This window comes from Mya arenaria, chromosome 1 (genome assembly GCF_026914265.1).
Source record: "Mya arenaria isolate MELC-2E11 chromosome 1, ASM2691426v1".
NCBI lineage: Eukaryota > Metazoa > Mollusca > Bivalvia > Myida > Myidae > Mya > Mya arenaria.
In genome coordinates, this window is record NC_069122.1 from 50,466,593 (window position 1) to 50,487,799 (window position 21,207).

General features: G+C 36.1%; 1 protein-coding gene and 1 long non-coding RNA gene across 2 annotated transcripts in view; one reads left to right on the forward strand and one right to left on the reverse strand.

Annotated features, from left to right (window-relative positions):
* The window catches only part of LOC128232738 (uncharacterized), a 37,103-nt gene extending 16,128 nt beyond the window's left edge, over window positions 1–20,975 (reverse strand). Inside the window, exons 1-6 of the mRNA XM_052946462.1 lie at window positions 20,906–20,975; window positions 20,491–20,518; window positions 19,850–20,029; window positions 18,675–18,854; window positions 15,415–15,594; window positions 14,843–15,022 (exon numbers count right to left, since the gene is read on the reverse strand). Of these exons, the coding sequence (XP_052802422.1) occupies window positions 14,843–15,022; window positions 15,415–15,594; window positions 18,675–18,854; window positions 19,850–20,029; window positions 20,491–20,515 (745 nt within the window). The 5' untranslated portion in view covers window positions 20,516–20,518; window positions 20,906–20,975. The remainder of the gene's footprint in view (window positions 1–14,842; window positions 15,023–15,414; window positions 15,595–18,674; window positions 18,855–19,849; window positions 20,030–20,490; window positions 20,519–20,905) is intronic.
* On the forward strand, window positions 1,451–9,708 carry LOC128232748 (uncharacterized). The gene is made up of 6 exons (XR_008260568.1): window positions 1,451–1,518; window positions 2,273–2,408; window positions 2,655–2,758; window positions 4,801–4,878; window positions 5,776–5,878; window positions 7,199–9,708. It is a non-coding gene; the product is annotated as an uncharacterized LOC128232748 (long non-coding RNA).
* Window positions 20,976–21,207: the final 232 nt, after the last annotated feature.

The window sequence follows — 21,207 nt, forward strand, 5'->3', positions numbered from 1 at the left end:
TTGCTATCTGTGACCAAAAAATACTGTTCAAAATTGTGAGTATTCATTTATCTTTCATTCAGTAAAGAGCATGCAATGGCATAGTGGTTGGATTAGATAATCTGACAGTGGTGCTGGACGTCAGGAGTTCAAATATTGTTGTGAGTTCAATGTACCAAAAGAATACCTTTGGAATACACAATTATCTATAAAAATGGCAGAGCGAATTGCCCATATTGTAGTAATGTCTTAGATCCAGCTTGGATGACTTGGACACAGTAAGCGGTTCACACCAAGGGAAATTCTCAGATTAAACAGCGCTTATGAACTTGAACATTACATTTTTCATTGAGACAAAGAAAAAACATTATTGCTGATCTTCTGAAAACAAATCTTGGATTTATACTAATCACCACCAAAAATTTAATTTTAATCACACAATGTAAACAACTGCGCCACAGATCTTATCTGTATGTTTAGGGTTTTTAAAATTTAGCAGTTAAATATAGATTAGCATACTGGTAGGTCTGGTTGGTCTGTTGCTTTAGATGCTAAGTAAACATAATGTCAGTGATTTCATCACTATTTCTATTAAAATATCAGTTTTCTTCTTCAGAGCTTCTCACATTTGCACCATTTTTTTACCATTTGAATCATAAAAAGATAACAAACAAACACGGATGGAACATTTGAAAATACAATTCAGTTGGTTTCTATTTTCATGCTCATTTTTGCTTAAAATTATTCTGCTTGAATGTGATTTATGTTGCTTAAATTTGAACTTAACTCTTTGTGAATATTTAAGGAATGTAAGGGGTCAGATTTCAGATTGCTCATTATTTCTGGAACACTAAATACTTTATTTGATTGTGTACACTGCACTTTCTTGTTAAGCATTCATCCAAATCATTTGGGTAAATATTGGCAGAAAAACTGCTTTTAGATTTATACTGGTCATCAAAACCGGCACTGACAAAACATAAGATGTGTTTAATTAATGTGCGGGAAAGAGGTTTAAAGGTGTCCGCCCACAACGAAATGCTTGCGGGTCACAGTACCCCTTCAAGTAGTTCTTGAAAAAAAATTATTCTCTCAGGTAGCGTTTGATTATGTGTACATTGTATCCTTGTATGTATTTTCAAGTGTACACATGATTTATATAAGGTTTGTACAATTTTAGTTTTATTTAAATTTTAAAGTTTTGACATTTTTTTTAAGATTTGCCTGCCCCTGTCTAAACACTTAAATTCTTGGTCTTTGGACTATTGTCTGCAACTTCAAAACACACTTTTTGGAACAGGACACATTTTTCTGATATTTTATCCAGTTTGACTGCAATATAAGTTGTATTTATCAATCAAGTAAAAAATGACATTTATATTTCCATAATTACCTGGTAGTTATTTGTTAATTTGTTTTAATTCATGGATAGGTTTATTGCGAGTGTCATGGAAAGCTTGAACTTTTCAGTACACAACATGCAAACTGAGAATGAACTGTGTGTGCCGGCTTTGTGAACAAAAACGCAAGGCGGCTATGGTAAGTTGCGTCAAGATATCCTTGGGACCCCCCCCCCCCCCCCCCCCTGGACACGCAATACAATTCGTGTTTCGCTGATCTGTTGGCTGGGATCAGATCATCCATTTAGGGATTTAGATATGTTACCCCAGCCACCAGGCTGAATGTTTAACCGTCACCAGACACTCTTTCATGAATGTGAGAGAGTTTAAAGCTATTTCTTATTTTCCTGTGTAACTATATTGATGTTTGATTAAATTTACGCCGTCGTGTTACTGAGTAACAATTTGAAATTGGGCCAAAATCATCAAGCTAGAGCTTTGCATAATCTTTTTCAAACTTCTGGGAGATTTCTGCCCTTGAAAGTATTTGCTCGCAGCCCGCCTCAAAGTTACACTTCGTTCAGTATTTAAAGCTTTCGGATACACTTTTTTGTTAATTTGAGATCTTAATGACGCTACATTGTACTTCTAAGTAAATAGATGCTCAAAGTAACAAGATGCTCTGGGTGTTCACTGGGTGACAAAGGCTACCCAGTATTGGTTGTTTCTTTTTTCTGAAAAGATGTTTCTAGTGAATTGCCAAGTTGCAGTGGTTTTGACGCCACAGAACCAGCACAGCTCCATGACAGATATATATGTTTTCGTCATTGATGTCAGTACTGCTGTATTGGTGGCCTCACAATTTCTGTGTGGAAATGTCATCTGATACACTCATAACGGCGTATTTCTAGCATAGCTTTCATAAGTGCATGGCCATTCTCTGTCATTTTCAGATACACTGTGTTGTGTGTGGATAAGAAATGCAGAGTGGTACCACCAATTACCTAAGCCACCATTCCCCTAACAGACAAAAGGCTCATGGGGACAGTTCCTGCAGTTTACAGCAAATTGTAGCCCTACAAACTTCAGGTAAGTGATAAATCTGGGCTTAAAGATATCTATGTACTCACTTTAAGTTTATACTTCATTTGAACAAAACTTACAATTTCAGCATCAAAATCCAGGTTTAGATCCCAGACCGAACCTTGTCTCCTTTATTAAACTTCATTTCAGATAATCTATAAGCCACATACATGTTCACTACTTATGGCGGATAAGAACTTTCGCAAATTGATTATAAATGCGTTTTCCCAGATATACACCCTCCTCTTGCAGATACTGCCAAGCTTGGGTGCACTGGGCCGGTTATCCAGTCGTGTGGAATCAACATCTCCAGCTGAACTTGGGCCGGGAATTATATAAGAATCCTTAGCAGCATGGTGAGCTTTTGTGTATTTATTTCCAGGCTCGTATACCCGTCCAGACTTCTGCGTTTAAGCTTTTTTTAAATAAGGTATCTCAAGTCTTTCAATGAAATCACAACTTTGGAGGCTAGATTTAAATTAAGGAACCATTATGTGTAGAAAGCCTTTTGGGTGATTTAAAATCAAATTAGTAAACAGGATTCTCATGGTTCATGGTTTATAATTGGCCTTGTGGACCTTTCATTCTTTACTTTGGTAAGAGCCGCTTAGGTATGTAAGAAGGGGGGAGGGGGGGGGGGGGGGTACAGATGTGATAGTAAACAGTGTTTAATAAGGTATATTTGTTTTTATTATGCCCCCTTTTGAAAAAAGTGGGGTATATTGTTTTGCACATGTCGGTCGGTCGGTCGGTCGGTCGGTCGGTCTGTCTGTCGGTCGGTCGGAATACCAAATGGTTTCCGATCAATAACTTGAGAACGCTTTGACCGAGGGACCTCATACTTGGTATGTGTATTGGTCATCACCAGCAGATGAACCCTATTGATTTTGAGGTCAGTGGGTCAAAGGTCAAGGTCAGTGTGACCTTTACATGAAAAACGGTTTCCGATCAATAACTTGAGAACGCTTTGACCCAGGAACCTCATACTTGGTAGGTGTATTGGCCATGACCAGCAGATGAACCCTATTGATTTTGAGGTCAGTGGGTCAAAGGTCAAGGTCAGTGTGACCTTAACATGAAAAACGGTTTCCGATCAATAACTTGAGAACGCTTTGACCCAGGGACCTCATACTAGGTAGGCTTATTGGTCATGACCAGCAGATGAACCCTATTGATTTTGAGGTCAGTGGGTCAAAGGTCAAGGTCAGTGTGACTGTAACATGAAAAACGGTTTCCGATCAATAACTTGAGAACGCTTTGACCCAGGGACCTCATACTAGGTAGGCTTATTGGTCATGACCAGCAGATGAACCCTATTGATTTTGAGGTCAGTGGGTCAAAGGTCAAGGTCAGTGTGACTGTAAGCTGAAAAAAGGTTTTCTGATTGTCCATATTTTATTTTCTTATATAGTAGACGGTAGAAATTTATATGTCACTAAATGCATGAGTTGAAGTATCAGTTTTCAGTGAACATCTAGTTTAATTATGCCCCCCTTCGAAGCAGAGGGGTTATATAATTGCTTTGCACATGTCGGTCGGTCTGTTGGAAGACCAAAGCTTGTCCGAGTGATAACTCAACAATTCCCGGACCTATGGTCATCAAACTTGACATGAAGATTAGGTATGACCAGTAGATGACCTGCCTCATATGCATCCAATGACAAATCAGCTGTCATTTCAGTCCATGCATATTTTTTTATCACCATTTTGAAGGTAATGATTGTGTTATCAGGGATAAGTAACAAGTTTAACATAAACACTGTAACATGTTCTTTATTTCAAATAAAGCTATAAATTATCTCTGGAGAATTTAGTCTGATCTCCATTTCTCAGAAAATGTAGCTGTCTAAGTGCCTATTCCATCAATGAGTATCACTGTCTTTAAATTGCTGTTGTGGTACAGTTTAAATGGCAAAAGTTTTATGGCCCTGCTTGTTTGCAACTCCTCATTCATTTTTGTACAGGGAGAAAAGTAAGGGAATTCTAGAGATTTACTAGAATTATGGATTGTTTTTACTAGAATTATGAATTGTTTTTCTTGAGTTACACAGGACATAAGGAGGAATTAGTGTGTACACAACTCCTCATTTTATTCCTGTTTATTATTTATATATGTAACATAGATGTGTACAAGACCTACGGTACTGTAGAAACATGACATAAAAGAGCTCACTTTGATTAATTTCCTCAAAAAAAGATATCTTTACTGTTAAAGTAAGAACTTTTACTGCATAGTAAGTAATGTCTTCTGCTCATCTTGTGACATCATTACATGGAATGATGTCAACTTCCCAAGACACATTTCCACATGGCGCAGCTCATTTATATATATTGCTGATGGATTGTTTAGAATGGGACAGTTTTAATTGGACATAATGTTTTAATCGCCATTTTACAGAGTGCCAGCCAGTCATTGCTGTTCTTTGCATTGCTGAGGAGGACAGTCCTGCCAACATAACAGTTTGTTCAATAACAGGTAAAAAACTGGTCTCACTTTACATTTTCAACCACTGTTCGATCGTAACAATTATCAAAGAACCGGCTAGTCTCAATCATGAAGCCGCTCTAATTAGAGTCAATGAACGATATAGATCTGGATACAAGCGTCTAGATGATCGAGACTAAATTGGCAACATGAGAACATTTATTTCCTTTCATGATTCTTGAAAATTACATGAACAAATGACAATTCTACTACCATTTAAAGCTTGATTAATTTTCGGACAAATGTGTTTGTTTTAATTTGCCTTCCGCTAAAAGTAAACGTATATATACTGGGCAAGAAGTGCTGAATTTCATCGTGAATGACAGTGATTATCCAAAGTTTGAATTTGGTTCGGACATGTTTGACGGGAATTCAAAGACATTTTTTGTCAGCCGTCTTATATCACAGGTTTCCATGCATTTTGCATACATTGGTTCATTCCAAGATAAAAATTATAACCTTTTTCAAAACGTTCAATCTGTGAGAGTGCAGCTTTAATAGACCTGTAAAGACTTGTCGATGTGAAACTTAACTCTCAATCAAACTATGGTAAAAGATCAAATGCGGGGCTCCGTGTGCGGCATAGACTGCTAATTTTTATTTAATATGATGAAGAGCTAGTTAAGTTATCTTTTTTAAAAGTCTTCATTTGAAGCAAAAAAATGTTTCAATACCCTGTATGAATTTTCTTCACCGGATATTGATTCATAAAAATCATTGCTCCAGGGTGCGGAGCTACTTTTTGTTATATGTCTATATGGAAAAATCTTCTCCTCAGAAGTCAACTTTGTTCCCCAATGTGCAAGGCACAATCGGTGAAAATAATTTCAGTAAAAGTCACTGATTATTATTATTGTGATTATTATTAATAAACTTTTACTATTTCAGGAGACAAACAGAAACACAGAGGTGCTATACATTCCGATGGAAAATACAACAAATCTCCCATCATTTTGGCGTGGCTCAGATCAGGAGGAGAATTTTAAGAAAGGTAATAACTGAGCAACTAAGAACATGCACGTTGCACTGGTCAGAGTGTAAGATCCATCTCGCTTCATAAGAATTGATAATCATCAATGTATTAAATCAAGAAATTGAAATCAAGAAATTGAAACGTAAGTGTCTTGACTTTTGCAGTGTTTTTGAAATAGAATGTAATTTAAAAAAAAAACTAAATTATTTTTTAATGTGATTGTAAATGTGTGATGTTTTCTTCCGATCATTCTCTCTCAAAAACCAGATACAAAAAACATATTTGTAGATTTTTATACGCCCGAAGGGTCGTATTATGTTATGGCCTCCATCGTCTGTCCGTCTGTCTGTCTGTCCGTCCGTCTGTCCGTCCGTTAGCAATTCCGTGTCCGGGCCATAACTTGGTAACTAATAAAGCAATTTTCAAATAACTTTATACAAATCATCACTACATTAAAAGGATGTGTCGCGCGCAATTTCCAGGTCCATACCTGAAAGACTAGAATCACCATGGGGGGGCGTTAGCAATTCTGTGTCCGGGCCACATCTTTGTTACTCGTCCGTTAGCAATTCCGTGTCCGGGCCATAACTTGGTAACTAATAAAGCGATTTTCAAATAACTTTATACAAATCATCACTACATTAAAAGGACCTCGAGCCGAATCTTCTTCGGGCGTATAATGCTCCGTTTCGCAGTGCTCTTGTTTTGTTTTACTTGTAAATATAGTTTTAAGTTTGTATTTTAGGCAAAGCCTTTTATTCTGCTCAATACAAACTTAAATATTGTAAGAGTTATGGCCCTTTGTAATTTTTAAACAAATACATTTTATTTCATGTTTTTGTAAGCCCATTATTTACGGACTTTTAATATTTTCACCAGCAGCATTATAAAGTCAGACCAAAAGTGTCCAGTTAGTGTCCAAACAATAACTAAGTTAGAATCCTTTCTCAAATCAGGTGAGCGATATAGGGCCATCTCTGTGTTTGTCTGACAAAAAAACAATAATCAATCTTTGAGTTAAATTGACAAAATATTGTTGTAGAATGGTTTGTGAAGACATACTATTGGATTACTTTTGTGTCAATAGGATTAAGGTTTCTGCACATAAAAATTATTTAGAATAGCATTTTGGTCAGTCGGTTCACGTTCAATATTACTGATAGTATAAGTGGAAGCAGTGACTTAAAATTAATTACCAAACAGTTTCTGCTCAATTGCTTTGAGTTAACATACGAGTTATGAAACTTGGAATACTAGTTCTTGGTGGCATAAATGAAAGACCTTGTTTTGTCACATTGACTTGTAATCAAGCACTAACTTCCTCTAAAACAATTTCAGGTGATGGTTGGGCACACACAAGAAGACATAGATCACATGTGTCCAGGCATATGAGTAGACAGGAGTTTCACACTCTGCCAAACTTACTTCATCAGAGGAGCAGAAAGCTTCTCAAGATCCCGCACTGCACACTTAGATATAGTCTTTGACTACAACAAGGGGATGAAAGTACAGAGAGGTCCAATTGAAATCAATTCTGTGCTGCGTCATTTCTTCATTCTGGAAGTCGATGGACATGATTTATCATGGCATCAGGTGTGCAGTTTGTCGACTATCAGCAGTCTTGTTCACCAGTTGTGCAACTTGAGCTGGTAGCTTTATTGCTTGAAGCCACAGCATAAGAGGGGGAAGGTGCAGGCTCATCAAAAAGTCTCAAAAGTTGAAACTAGGAAAAGAAGTTTGTCAAGAGTGTGAATATTTGCTTTGAAAACCATCGTTACGATGATTTGGTTTCCTTTGAAACTTGATACATACTATGTGTATGTTGAATGAATTGAGATGCTTAAATAAAGAACCGCTATTCAAATATCAGGAAACTGCATTTTTCATACTAATGGGTAAATGATGTCGCCATTTCCTGTATGTATTTAAATGAGATATGTTTCCACAATTAATATTTTTAGGGAATTTTTCTCATCCTAATGAATGAGATTAAATTGAACAGCGTTATATGAGCTTAATATGTGTTTTCTGTTTCTTTAAAATTGGTGAAAAATTGTCAGAAGATAATTAGACCATTATCCATTACTGCAATCATACAATCAAATATACAGGGACAAACCCACTGGGCATATAATATAATTAAACCCTGTTCAGGGGCACGAGGCAAACAGAGTTTCTTTCAAACGTTAAAGCTGCACTCTCACATTTTGGACGTTTTGACAACTTTTCTCATTTTATGTCTTGGATTGGAACCATCCAATTTTTGCGAAAAATTAAATGGCAGATTTTTCTATTTAAGTTAAAACATTGATGTTTTATGCACTTTTCTTAAACCGTTAGTAACATTAATTTTTGAACGGAAATATGAAATCTGTGATCTGATCTTTTGTCAGCAATCTTTTATCATTGGTTTGCAGATAATAACGCAAAAAAATTGCTCATTCAAAAACAAAAAAAGTTGTGAAAACGGTATATCTGTGGGAGTGCAGCTCTAAATGTTTAATTTCTTGATTTTACTACTGTATTAGAAATTACAGGGGTTGGGGCATATTTTTAGTGTTTTTATTGCTTTTTATGATTCATACAGTCATACTTTATTCCTCAGGGCATAACTTACAAATAGACAAAACTGGAAAATGGTCGTTTCAAAAGGCCAAAGATAATGCAAGTTGAACAATCATATTGTTCATGGCTTGTATTTTTGGTATATTTTGTTGCATATGCTATAGAAAAGTTGAAAGTTAAAAATAAATTCATAGTTGAAATGATGGCTTTGAATGGTATTGTCAGATGAGAAAAGGCACTTTTCCTTTTAGAGAAATAGGTATAATGGTACTTTATTTATTTTGATCAATTTTAGATATTGTATGAAAATTATTATCTTATTTAGTACATGAGACCTTTTAAACAGTTATTGACAATATAACAATGTGTATATGAAGCTTTAGATCAACACTTAAAGCTGCACTCTTACAGATTGTCAGTTAAGACACAAAATTGTCTCAAAATCTGCTGATTTGGTTATCATTCCTTTAATTCAGTCATATTAGATAATTCACAATAGAACCCATCAGAAATGTAAAAGTGCCGAAAATTTCATTTACATTAAATTGTTCGTAATGCTTTTAGCCATAAAACATCATTTTTAGCTCCACTGGCCGTCGTGAGTTCGTGCGTGCGTGCGTGCGTGCGTAAACTTTTACTTTAAACGACATCTCCTCTGATAAGCGGATTTTGACAAAACTTCACAGGAATGTTCCTTTGGTGGTCCTTTACCAAAATTGCTCAAATGGTTCCGGTCCATTGCACAATATGGCCGCCAGAGCTAAAAATAGCAAAATCTTTAAACGACATCTCCTCTGAAACGGTTCGGCAGATTTTGATGAAACTTGACAGTAATGTTCCTTGGGTGGTCCTTTATTAAAATTGCTCAAATGGTTCTGGTCCATTGCACAATATGGCCGCCACAGCTAAAAATAGCAAAATTGAACCTTTTGGCCAGTGGAGCACAGGCACTGATGTGCCTCTTGTTTTAACATAAATATGATAAACTGCTATCTGATCTTTTTTCAGCATTCTTATATCACTTAAAATTGGGTCTAGACATTTATGCAAAAAAATTGTCCATTTATAGACAAACAATAAAAGAGTACCGGTAGTCAAAACGATCAATCGGTGAGATTGCAGCTTTAAATACACCTTTTAAGACCGCTGTAAAATTCCAATGGTTTGCCTAAATCTTTAAAGCTAGCATACTGTTTAATTAACAACCATACTTATTGTTTAAAAGTGTCATGATATCTTTGTACAATGTTTTTTATATAATTCATTAAAGAAGTCAAAACAAATTTGTTTATCTTGTAAATTGTTTTCTATTATTTAAATGACCCAGACAAAAATTGGAACGTCAGTGCTAGTTCTTTTACTATTAACATCCCATGAAGTTTCTATTGGTGTAGCAGCAAGGAGGTGTTATATTAAGGATGCATCATTTAAACCAAATTATACATTCATATGCACAACATACGGGCGTGTAGCCGCCTATACGTGAATACGCGGCTGAATCCACATGATTCTGACAAAAAAATCAACCAAAGTTGCAGTATGCGAACTTGACTACATGAATCTAAAACTGGTTATTTTCCAGTACTAAATAATGCACATCGGAACGCCCAGAATGCACTAGATTGCACCATGGTTTTCAAAATTTTCAAGTTTGCCCCGAACCCCCAGCACATTTATGAATCCTCATGAATAGAGGGGTAGCTACGCCCCTGACATAATTGAAACCACAGTGTGGCTAAACAACACTTGTATGTTTATCCTACGCAGTGATCTCCCATGGAAATGCAATCGTCAAAGAATCTGAAGGGGATGTTTATATGGACTACATTTGAAATGCACCAAGTGTTTAAAAAAGTTGATTTCAGTCACGAAGAGAATCAACCATACCCCACACTTGTTGGAGTAAGATGAAATGTCCACTTTCCGCGAGAAAGAAAGTACATTGAAAATGTTCATTTGATTCAAGTGACTATTTTTTATAAATATGTTACAATACATAAAATACGTTATTTTTTTTATAATTGTTTACCCATGTTGAATTTTATTTGGCAAATTTATAAGAGATTTATATACAAGGGCATAGCCAGAAGTTCGTGGAAAAGCTTGATAAAATGAAAACAATATGCAGCATATCTTTTAAACTTTCATACAATAATAATCAGGTAATTTGAAATTAAGAATGCGAGATTCATCGTAAAGCATGTTATAACGACAACGTAGTGATCACTATGGAAACAGGTGGTCGCGCATTCCTCCGCAGTTGCTAAAATAACCCATGACAATATCTTGTTTTGTTGACCACTCACATTGAAACCAATAAAACGGCGCGAAGGTTTGCCCATTTGACGTGACGTTAATAACGTGTGATGAAGTGAAGTTTTAAGTCAGTGCGTTTGTTTGTTTATTTCAAAGGAAACATTTTAGCTTGAACGGAATAGTTAAATTTTGTTTAAAATGACGCCAGAAGACAGATTGATAAAACGGGCAGTGATACAGTTATGTGTAAACCTAGGGAAAACTCCATCGCAAACACTTAACTGATGAATGAAGCATCGAGTGAAACTCAAGTGAAGCGAATGCTAGTTTACAAGTGGCACAAGCGGTTCAGTGAGGGGCGGGAAAGCATTTGTGACGACGTGAGGTCTGGGCGACCGGTTTCACAAACTACAGTGTGTGACGTCGAGGCCGTAAAAAACATCGTTGACGCTGATCGTCGAGTCACTCTTTATGAAATATGCAAGATGTTGGACATGAGTTATGGGTCGGTACGGAGGATAATGAAAGACAGTTTGAAAATGAGTCGAGTGAGTGCGCGTTGGGTTCCACGGCTGCTGACAGAAGATGAGATGAGCAAAAGAGTACGGGAATCACGCCGATCCTTAGCTCGGCACTAAAAGGAAGGAAACCGTTTTCTTGAGAAGATAGTCACTTGCGATGAAACCTGACTGTTTTAATTCGACCCTGAGACAAAACAGCAAAGCAGTCAATGGAAGACTACCAGTTCCCCGCCTCCGAAGAAGGCACGACCATCCTGCTCGATAGGAAAGTATATGTTCATTTTCTTCTTTGATGTGCACGGTGTTATCCTACTCCATGCAGTTCCGCAGAGCCAATCTGTGACGGGTGCTTCCTACTAAAAGGTAAAGTGATATATAACAAAATTCATTTTTATCAATATTTAGGACTTGATAAAATCTGCATAAAACAATGTTGTAAAAAGTTTATGATTAAAAATATGGGATTGAATAAGTGTTAGTTTTAATTATATTTGATGAAGTACGCAAAACGCGACAAATGTTATAAGCCTCAGTTATGTTCTCCATTTAAGGTTTTGAGGCGTGACTTGTAGAGGGCGATGGCATTTAAGAGACCACTGGCGTTGCATGATGGGTGGATTCTTCACCAGGAAAATGCATCAGCACATAGATCGGAGGAGGCACCGACTACCGCGACAATCCAGCTTGAAGCGGAGATCCTTCCCCACCCCCTTTATTCGCCAGACCTACCACCATGCGATTTTGCCTTATTTCCGAAACTTAAATGTGAACTAAAGGTAAACGCTTCAATGACTTTCAGGCACTACAGAGTGAAGCTCAGACACGCCTGTATTTTTACAAGTCAGAGTGGTTCAGTGACATTTAGCGGCAGTGGGTAGCGAGACTTCGACGTTGTATTGCGGCGAACGGCTCTTACTTTGATAAGTTATGACGTTGACGTCAGATTCTGACGTTTGAACTGCGCGGGCTATACTGATCTCATGTTAATGAAAAAGCTGTAGTTTCCTTTATATTTTATGTATCAGTTTGAAGTTTTCTATGTCATTTACAGCTGAAATAGATTTTATAGCGAGCGTTGAAAAATATTAAAATGTGTTGATTGTATTAAGGAATTCCACGAACTTCTGGCTATACCCTCGTATTAAGAAACTCGGAAAGTATGTGAATGGTTTGGACCGGCTTCCTCAGCCGCTAAAGAGGATATGATTATGAAGCGTTAAGGGTTTTAAAAATGCATCTTTTACTTGGATTTTATAGATTGTTATTACGAAATAAAGTATGGCGTATCAAACGAAGTGTTAAAGCTAAGCTATTGATGGCTGAAACCCTTCAATAAATGTTGATATGTGCTAACATATAGTCTTTGAAGTCCAATATTTGGAAATGCGTTACTAACCCGATTCAACAAAAGGCTGTTGCACAATCAGTTGATTGACATAATCACGTGATAAACCAATAACTTCCATTAAGGTTAAAATATTCAACACCTTAGTATGAGTCCCTGTGGGCGAGTGGATAAGCGATCCGTTTTTTATTCTATGTGTTATCTGCACCCCTATGTGCTTGCTCCCAACTTGAACAAGATTAATTTTTAATACTTCAATCGTTTTTTTAAAATGCAATTGAAGTAAGAAAATCAACCTGGTTACTATTATTTCTGCAATTTCAGTACCAAGGAGTAAAATAAATATACATATAAGTGTTTTCAGATGCATTACGAGAAAAAATATGTTTGGTGCCAAAACATGAGAGAGTCTCTTTAACGGAAAAGTTTTGGCAGTTACTCAGTCAGTCAGATGGTGATAAAAATAATGCATAGCATCATCGCTCTGGAGTACGAGAACGTTGTATACAGAGTATTTTTTTACTGAACATGCATACTGTTTATGTTGATGACATAAAAGGTTTAAACTGTTTAAAGGAACAATAACATTATGAAACAACAACTCTGATTACAGATATCAGTGGCAGATTCTGGAATTGACTTAAGAAGGGGTACGTGAAACTCATGGGCCTAATCTTTCCACATCCGTCCCTCCCTCAGAACAGAAATTGAATGGCTTGAAATGTTGGACCGGGGGGGGGGGGGGGGTTAGACTCCCCCAATTTATAGTCCGAAATAGTGCATTTTTATCTTAATATTGTATTTTTCCCGATATTGACTGAGAACATATTATAAACGGACGATTCAAAGGGGTGGGGGACGGCGCGCGCGCTGGGACCGATTCCCCCCACCCCCAACCCGCCCCCTGAATCTGCAATTGAGTACATGCATTAAAACCGTCTCCGTAGCCTATTGGTTAAGGCGTTCTATACCCTTCATTAAATTGACTTAATACTTCACACAATTGTTCAGGACCATAAGCCAATGAGGTTACATAACTCCATATCCTTAATACAAGTTATGGCCACTGATTGACTTAGGTTAAACTTTTAGGCAAGTAAAATTTAAGGGGAAGTTGGAATTTAATAAAAAAAACTTCCATGGGTCACAATGAACCCAATGAACAATGTTCTTTAATCATGAGCTATATAACTGTTCAAGCGTTAACAGACACATTCGTGTGCAGACGAAACTTTTATTGTTTTTACAAGCACAGAACTTGTATTTAGCATTTACAGTTTCTATATAATTCAACTGAAAGTTCTATTTAACCATAATATATCAAATATTAAGTCACCATTCACTAGCGGATTGAGAAGGGGTGCAGTTGGCGTGCGCTCCCTCTAAAATCATCCAAGTTTACTTTTTGTGTCAATATATGAGAAGAAAATAATAAAATATACACATAATGCATCATTTCCGACTACAAATTGTTAAAAATTACTTGATTGAGTAACCCTCAATCCTCCTGCAAACGCCCCTAAGTAACGCCCCCTTCTAACGAGAATTCCTGGATCCGCCCCTGGTCATTATATATTTTGTTTATCAAACGGCACAGAGACCAAGTGACTGAATCTGACTTGCATTTAATGAATGAGATGGTCTGTAAAAGAGTTCTGATGAATATCCTATGAAATTTGCAGTCCTCCCGTTTCGACTGGTCATTGTTTGTGGATTTATTATACACAATTATAAAAAATACTATTACCAAGTTGTCTCTTAAGGTTACGGGAGCCTATACTGTCAAAAGTTAAATATATATAATTTGTCCCCCTAATGCCATAAAATATGGATGGTCCCCTTAATGCCTCAAAAATAATATTATATATACACTGGTCTCCATAAACCCTTCTAAATATATACCTGTCCCCTTAAAACCTGCAACATACTTACAAATTATTAAGGAGACCGCAAATTACGTATATTTTTTGTTAATTAATTTAAGAAACCTAAATTTTGTACTCATAATAAATGATCATTTCAATACTAAATTATCAACAAAAAAGCAAAATAAAGTATAAAACAAAAAATATACAAATTGTCTCCTTAATGCCGTGAAAAATATACGGTCACCTTAATGCCCTAAGTAGATATATATATATATATATATATATATATATATATATATATATATAAATTCCAAATGATCAATCAAATTCAATGAAAACATTATGAAGATTAATCAAAAAAGAAATATAAAAGGATAAATTTAACAATTAAGATAGAGCAAGGTACAGAAAGTTAGATTATATATACCTTTTGTCGATGTTCCCTTATACGCGGTAACATCCGGCGGGATAACGTCAAGCGCGGTGTGTTCCGATTGATGATTAGGGGTATCGATTTTCCTCTGGCTGGCCACTTCCTTCGTATCAGCGATGCCACCGGTGACGTCGGTGCTTTCTGTCATGTCACTCATCGCTGGGCCGTCGGAATCTAAATTGAGTAATAAATGTAAGTCTGATTTGTTTTAACAGCACACGATGTATAGTATAACAAACACCTAACTATTGGTTAGTGATTTAATATTATCCGAAACCGAAGAATTATTGTTCCTTGGATATATTTACGGAATTTTACCTGTGAAGCAAATGTTTTACTATCTCAATCACTGAAGTGTTTTTTTTTTTTTTTTTTATATACTTAGTTAAAGTTATTTGTTTAGACAGCCGCGTCAATTGTCAAAACCTGTAAAATGACAAAAGAAATGTGTGTCTTGGGTTTATTACAAAGGTCAGTACTATTTGAATTAAGTATAAGTATATACATTAGGACGTAATAATGAAAATAGAGTGACGTTCAGGAAGTAAGATAATATATGTGTATACCATTTGTCGGGGATCCCTTATACACGGTAACATCTGATGGGATGACGACGAGCGCGGTCTGTTCCTTCTGATGTTTAGTGGTATCGGTACTCCTCTGGCTGACTACGTCCTTTGTCCCGGCGATGTCAGCGGTGACGACGGTGCTCTCCGCCATGATACCCATCGCTTGGTCGTCGGAATCTAATTTCAGTAACACATGTGAGTCTAATTCGTTCAAAAGCTCGCAGTTAACTCGAACAATAGTATTACTAACACTAAATTATTGATCAGTAATTTAATATCATCCGACACCGGAAGATAACTGTTCCTTGGATATCTATACGTACTTTTACCTATGAAGGAAATGTTTTACTACCCCAATCTTTATTGTTTTTCCTTTTCTTATCCTTAATATTCTTATTTTGCTCTCTCATATTTTAATCCACAGATAACATAAATCCCTCCTGAATATTCTTAGTCCAAAAAAATTGTATTAGATACTTTAAGAAAGCCAAATGTTAAAAGTACATTATTGATTAAAAACCGCGTCAATTGTCAAAACCTATCGGATGACGCCAAAAAGAGTATGTTTTTGGATAATAGGGATTGTGTCGCCACAATTAGGCTTAACGAAATCAAGAAAACATGCATGTTTCTTATTACATGAAATAAACACATGCGTTTCTTCCCCCATTACAATTATATACATTGAACGCTTCCCAATTTTAAACATGGCAGGTATAAAGATGAAACTAAAAAGATAAAACAATAAGAAAATACAAGAGGGCCAAGATGGCCATATAGCGCTCACCTGATAAACAGTTCAACAATTATTGATCGGACTATATACTGGACTTCTCCCGCCTGTACGTCGCAAGTAAAACTATAATCAATCCACTTTTTAAAAGGACCTGTTTGATTTTACCCATTTACGGTTATTTATTTCATATTGTACAATTGATAGTAAACAGGAAGTTTGAAAGTGATAGCTTTGATAGTTTGCATGTTAGTGACCAAAGAACAACACTTAAATAAGAAATATCAACAAAAAACCTTTCTGACAGATTTTCTGGACATTAAGACTAAAAATGTTACCTCTAATGTGTTAACAACGTTTTTCCATATTTGAGCTCTGTGGCCTAGTTTTTGACCCCAGATGATCAATATTCGAACTTGAATCAAACATTATCAAAACAACCTTTCTGACAAATTTCAGGATATTTGGGCTAAAAATGTTATCTCTAGAGTGTTAACAAGGTTTTTCTTATTTGGGCTCTGTGACCTAGTATTGACCCAATATGGCCCATATTCGAACTAGAGCTAGAAACCATCGAAACAACCTTTCTGACGAATTTCCACGATATTTCGGCTGAAAATATTACATCAAGAGTATAAACAAGGTTTTTGCATATTTTGTGTCTGCGACCTTGTTTTTGACCCAAGATGACCCATATTCGAACTTGAGCTAGAAATCAACGAAACAATCTTTCTGACAAATGTCCATGATGCTTGGGCGGAAAAATTTACCTCTAGAGCGCTAACAAGGTTTTACCATATTTGGGCTCTGTGACCTAGTTATCTCAGATGACACATACTCGAACTTGAGCTAAAAACTAACGAAAAAATCTTTCTGACATATTTCCCGGATATTTGTGCTGGAAATGGTACCTCTAGAGTTTAAAACGTTGTTTTTCATAATTGGGCTCTGTGACCTAGTTTTTGACCCCAGATGACATATAAACGAACTTGTGCTAGAAATCATCGAAGCAATCTTTCTGACATATTTTCAGGAAATTTGGGCTGAAAATGTTATCTCTAAGAGTATTAACAAGGTTTTTCCATATTTGGGCTCAGTGTCCTAGTTTTTGACCCCAGATGATCGGTATTCGAACTTGAGCTAGAAATCATCGAAACAACCTTTCTGACAAATGTCCAGGACATTTGTGCTGAAAAATTTACCTCTAGAGTGTTAACAAGATTTTTTTTCCCATTTCGGCTCTGTGACCTAAATTTTTTACTCAAGATGACCCATATTCGAACTTGACCTAGAAACCAATGAAATACCTTTCAGACAAATTCTATGATATTTTGGCTGAAAATGTTACCTCTAGAGTGTTAACAACTTTTTTTCCATATTTGGGCTCTATGACACATTTTTGTTACCACAGAAAACACATTATTAAACTTAAAGTGAAATCATCAAAGCAACCTTTCTGACAAATTTCTAGGAAATTTGGACTGCAAATGTTACCTCTAGAGTGGTAACAAGGTTTGTTTCATAGTTGGGCTCTGAGACCTAGTTTTTGGCCCCATATGACCCATTTTTGAACTTAAACTAGAAATCATCGAAACAATATTTCCAACAGATTTCTAAGATATTTTAACTGAAAATGTTTTCTCTAAAGTGTAAAGTGAGGACCCATATTCGAACTTGAGCTAGAAATCATCAAAAGCAACCTTTCCAACAAATTTCCAGGATATTTGGGCTGAAAATGTTACCTCTAGAGCGTTAACAACGTTTTTCCATATTTTGGCTCTTTGGTATAGCTTTTGACCCAAGATGACCCATATTCAAACATGAGCCAGAAATCAAGAATACCACCTTTCTGATAAATTTTCAGGTTATTTGGGCTGAAAATGTTACCTCTAGATTGTTAACAATGTTTTTCCATATTTGGGCTCTGTCACCTAGTTTTTGGCCCCAGATGACCCATATTCGAATTTTGTTTAGAAATCATTGAACCAACCTTTCTGACAAATTTCCAGGATATTTCGTCAGAAAATGTTACCTCTAGAGTGTTAACAAGATTGTCCATATTTGGTCTCTGTGATTTAGGTTTTGACCCTAGATGACCTATATTCGGACTTGAAATCAGCAAATCAACCGTTTTGACAAATGTCTGGGATATTTGGACTGAAAAAGAAACCTCTAGAGTGTTAACAAGATGGGTTTTGTTTAATTTTGGCGTCATGTGACCTAGTTTTTCATCCCAGATAACCCATATTCAAACTCGTCCGAGTAATTACTGGGACAAACATTCTGACTAAGATTCGTGACAATTGAGGCAAAAATGTGACCACTATTGTTAACAAACTAAGTGTGGACGCCCGACGGACGACGGAAGACAGACGACGGACGACGAACATTCATTGATCCTGAAAGTTCACCCACAGCCGATGGCTAAGGTGAGCTAAAAAGTCAGTAACATTTGAATTGAGTATAAGTATATATATTAAGACGCAACACAGTAGACAGGAAGTAATATAATATATGTGCATACCTTTTGTCGGGGAACCCTTATACACGGTAACATCCGGCGGGATGACGACAAGCGCGGTCTGTCCGACCTGATGATTAGGGGTATCTGTTCTCCTTTGACTGGCCACTCCTTCCGTCTCGGGGATGTCAGCGGTGACAGCGGCGGTGTCCGCCATGTCACCCATCGCTGGCCCGTCGGAAACTGAATTGAGTAAAGAGTCCTATTCGTTGAACAGCACACAGTAAACTCGATCTTAATTATTACTAAAAGTTATAACTTCCTCATTCACTTATTTGTTTGAAATATTAATGATGTAATTTTGATAAGAAAATTGCGTTCATTTCTAAAACCTCCCACATAACATATTAACTCTATTCTTTATATTGGAAGGATTGTGTCATTCCGGAATGAAGTTTCAAGAAATCATACACACCAACTTACTAACACTGATAAAGCTTTTTATAAATCAAAACAATGACTTTACCGTTCGACATGATTATTTAGTGCTGTGTATATCCAGCTTTTCGACATTTTGCACCGAAGCGCGTAGGAACAACTTCTAAACATGAAATGACGTGAACAAGTTCTAGGTTTCTAACAGTTCCAATTAGAGGGAAAAGAACGATGTAACATCATTTGAATCGAGACAATACTTCCTTCAAACAAACATATTCTGGTGTTTTGAACATCAATGCAAGCAATAAAATATAAGAGAGCAGCGCACATCACAGATTGGAATTCAAAAGATTGTATATTTCTAAACTTAATTTGTTAAAAAATATTTAATATTTATTACTTTTTTGTTATTTGATTGATGTTTGTCGATTTGATTTTATTGCATATAATCATAAGTCATATAAGTTTGTTAAAAACTTAACGGTGAGACATGCAGTGTTGCTTTAAAATTCAATATTGTATATTGTTTACCTATAAGTAAGACCATGAATTTACGCGACGCATCTTCTAATGGTGCTCTACAATCATAATAACGAACTTATTGCTGTGATACTATTGTAACTGACGACCGCCAGGATGCACAGACGATCTGACGCATGGACGGAAATCAAATGCGATTATTACATCCTTCTCCTTGGAGCATAATTAGTCAGTTATTCTAAAAGTTACATTTTAATTATAAATAAGTATTAAAATAGAATTATGCTTAATCAATTGCAAAAAAGATGATATATATTCACCTTCCGTCGGGAATCCTTTTTCCACGGTAACGTAAGGCGAAATAAAGAAGACTGCGCTCTGTTCTGATTGCTGTCTAGGGCTATCTTCGCTTCTCTGATAGGTCGCTTGCTCTATGCCAGCAACGCCAGGGGTGGTTTGCGCTGTTTCGGTCAACGCTGCAGTGGTGGTTGTCCCGAAAACTAAAAATACATGATAAAAGTTCAAACCAAATATTACAGATCCTTAGATATTTAAACGGATTTTTAACAGGAAAAGAACATGTTTTATTTCTATGTCAACTATAACAATTGAAGGGAAACTGATGGGTTTACATTATTTTAATCGAACAAAAACCATCCTTCAAACAAACTTAAACTGGTCTTTAGAACTTCTCTAAAGGCAAGCATATAAGACAACACAGATCGCAGATTGGATTTCAAAAATGTTTATATCACTAAACATAAATTGTTATTAAGTATTTAGCATTATGTGTAGAATTGTAAAATGTAACAGACGGGTTAAGATACATATTTCTTCAAATATACTTTATGTTAAATAATTAACGATACGTACCCACTGAATGTAAATATCCTTTCGACAAATATGTGTACTGTAACATTGAACATGTACCAAAAACATTTCTGAATAAATTGACAATTACCTTCCTTGAAGTTCTGCTGCTCCATTTCCTGGAAAAAGGACAGCTACAACAATTTGTATGCACTTCTTCAATAATAAGGTATTTAGTTTAATGCACCTATCCAGCAGTACAGGTTTACTTCAGTGTCAAGTAGGCAGGTCATTTTTACCGTTATTCCACAGTTAATAAAACATGACAACGTTACGTCATGTGACCCTTACTTTACTATTCCTTGTTTTGTAATTTGCAAAGCTAAATAGGTTCCTTGCCTGCACATTTATAAAATATAGATTAAAGTAAGAATGTCAAATTTAATATTACAAAGATTAGTGAATATAACATTCCCAAGACTTAGCTAAACATAAGTTGCATATTTAAAGACACAGACATTGTACTCTCGTTCTAAACAGTACTGATAATATAAATCATTATATACCTTTTTATCGGCCTGAGCATCATTTTCCCGATATACGCGTTGGGGCTTTTGTGGAACAGAAGGAGCATTTCGAGCTGAAAATTTAGGTGTACGTCTAAAAAGTATAGTCTTGATGTTTGTTATAGGACCATACTACAAACTGTGGTTACCAAGCTGCCTTATGTGCTTATCATAGTTTACCCTCTACTTTCATGAATGAAAGGATTTATTTTCAGAAATTAGGTAATGACATATGATAATTTCCTGTGAGATTCTAAGATTACTATGCTGGTCGGTGCAAACCTTGCAAAAGAGTTTCATAA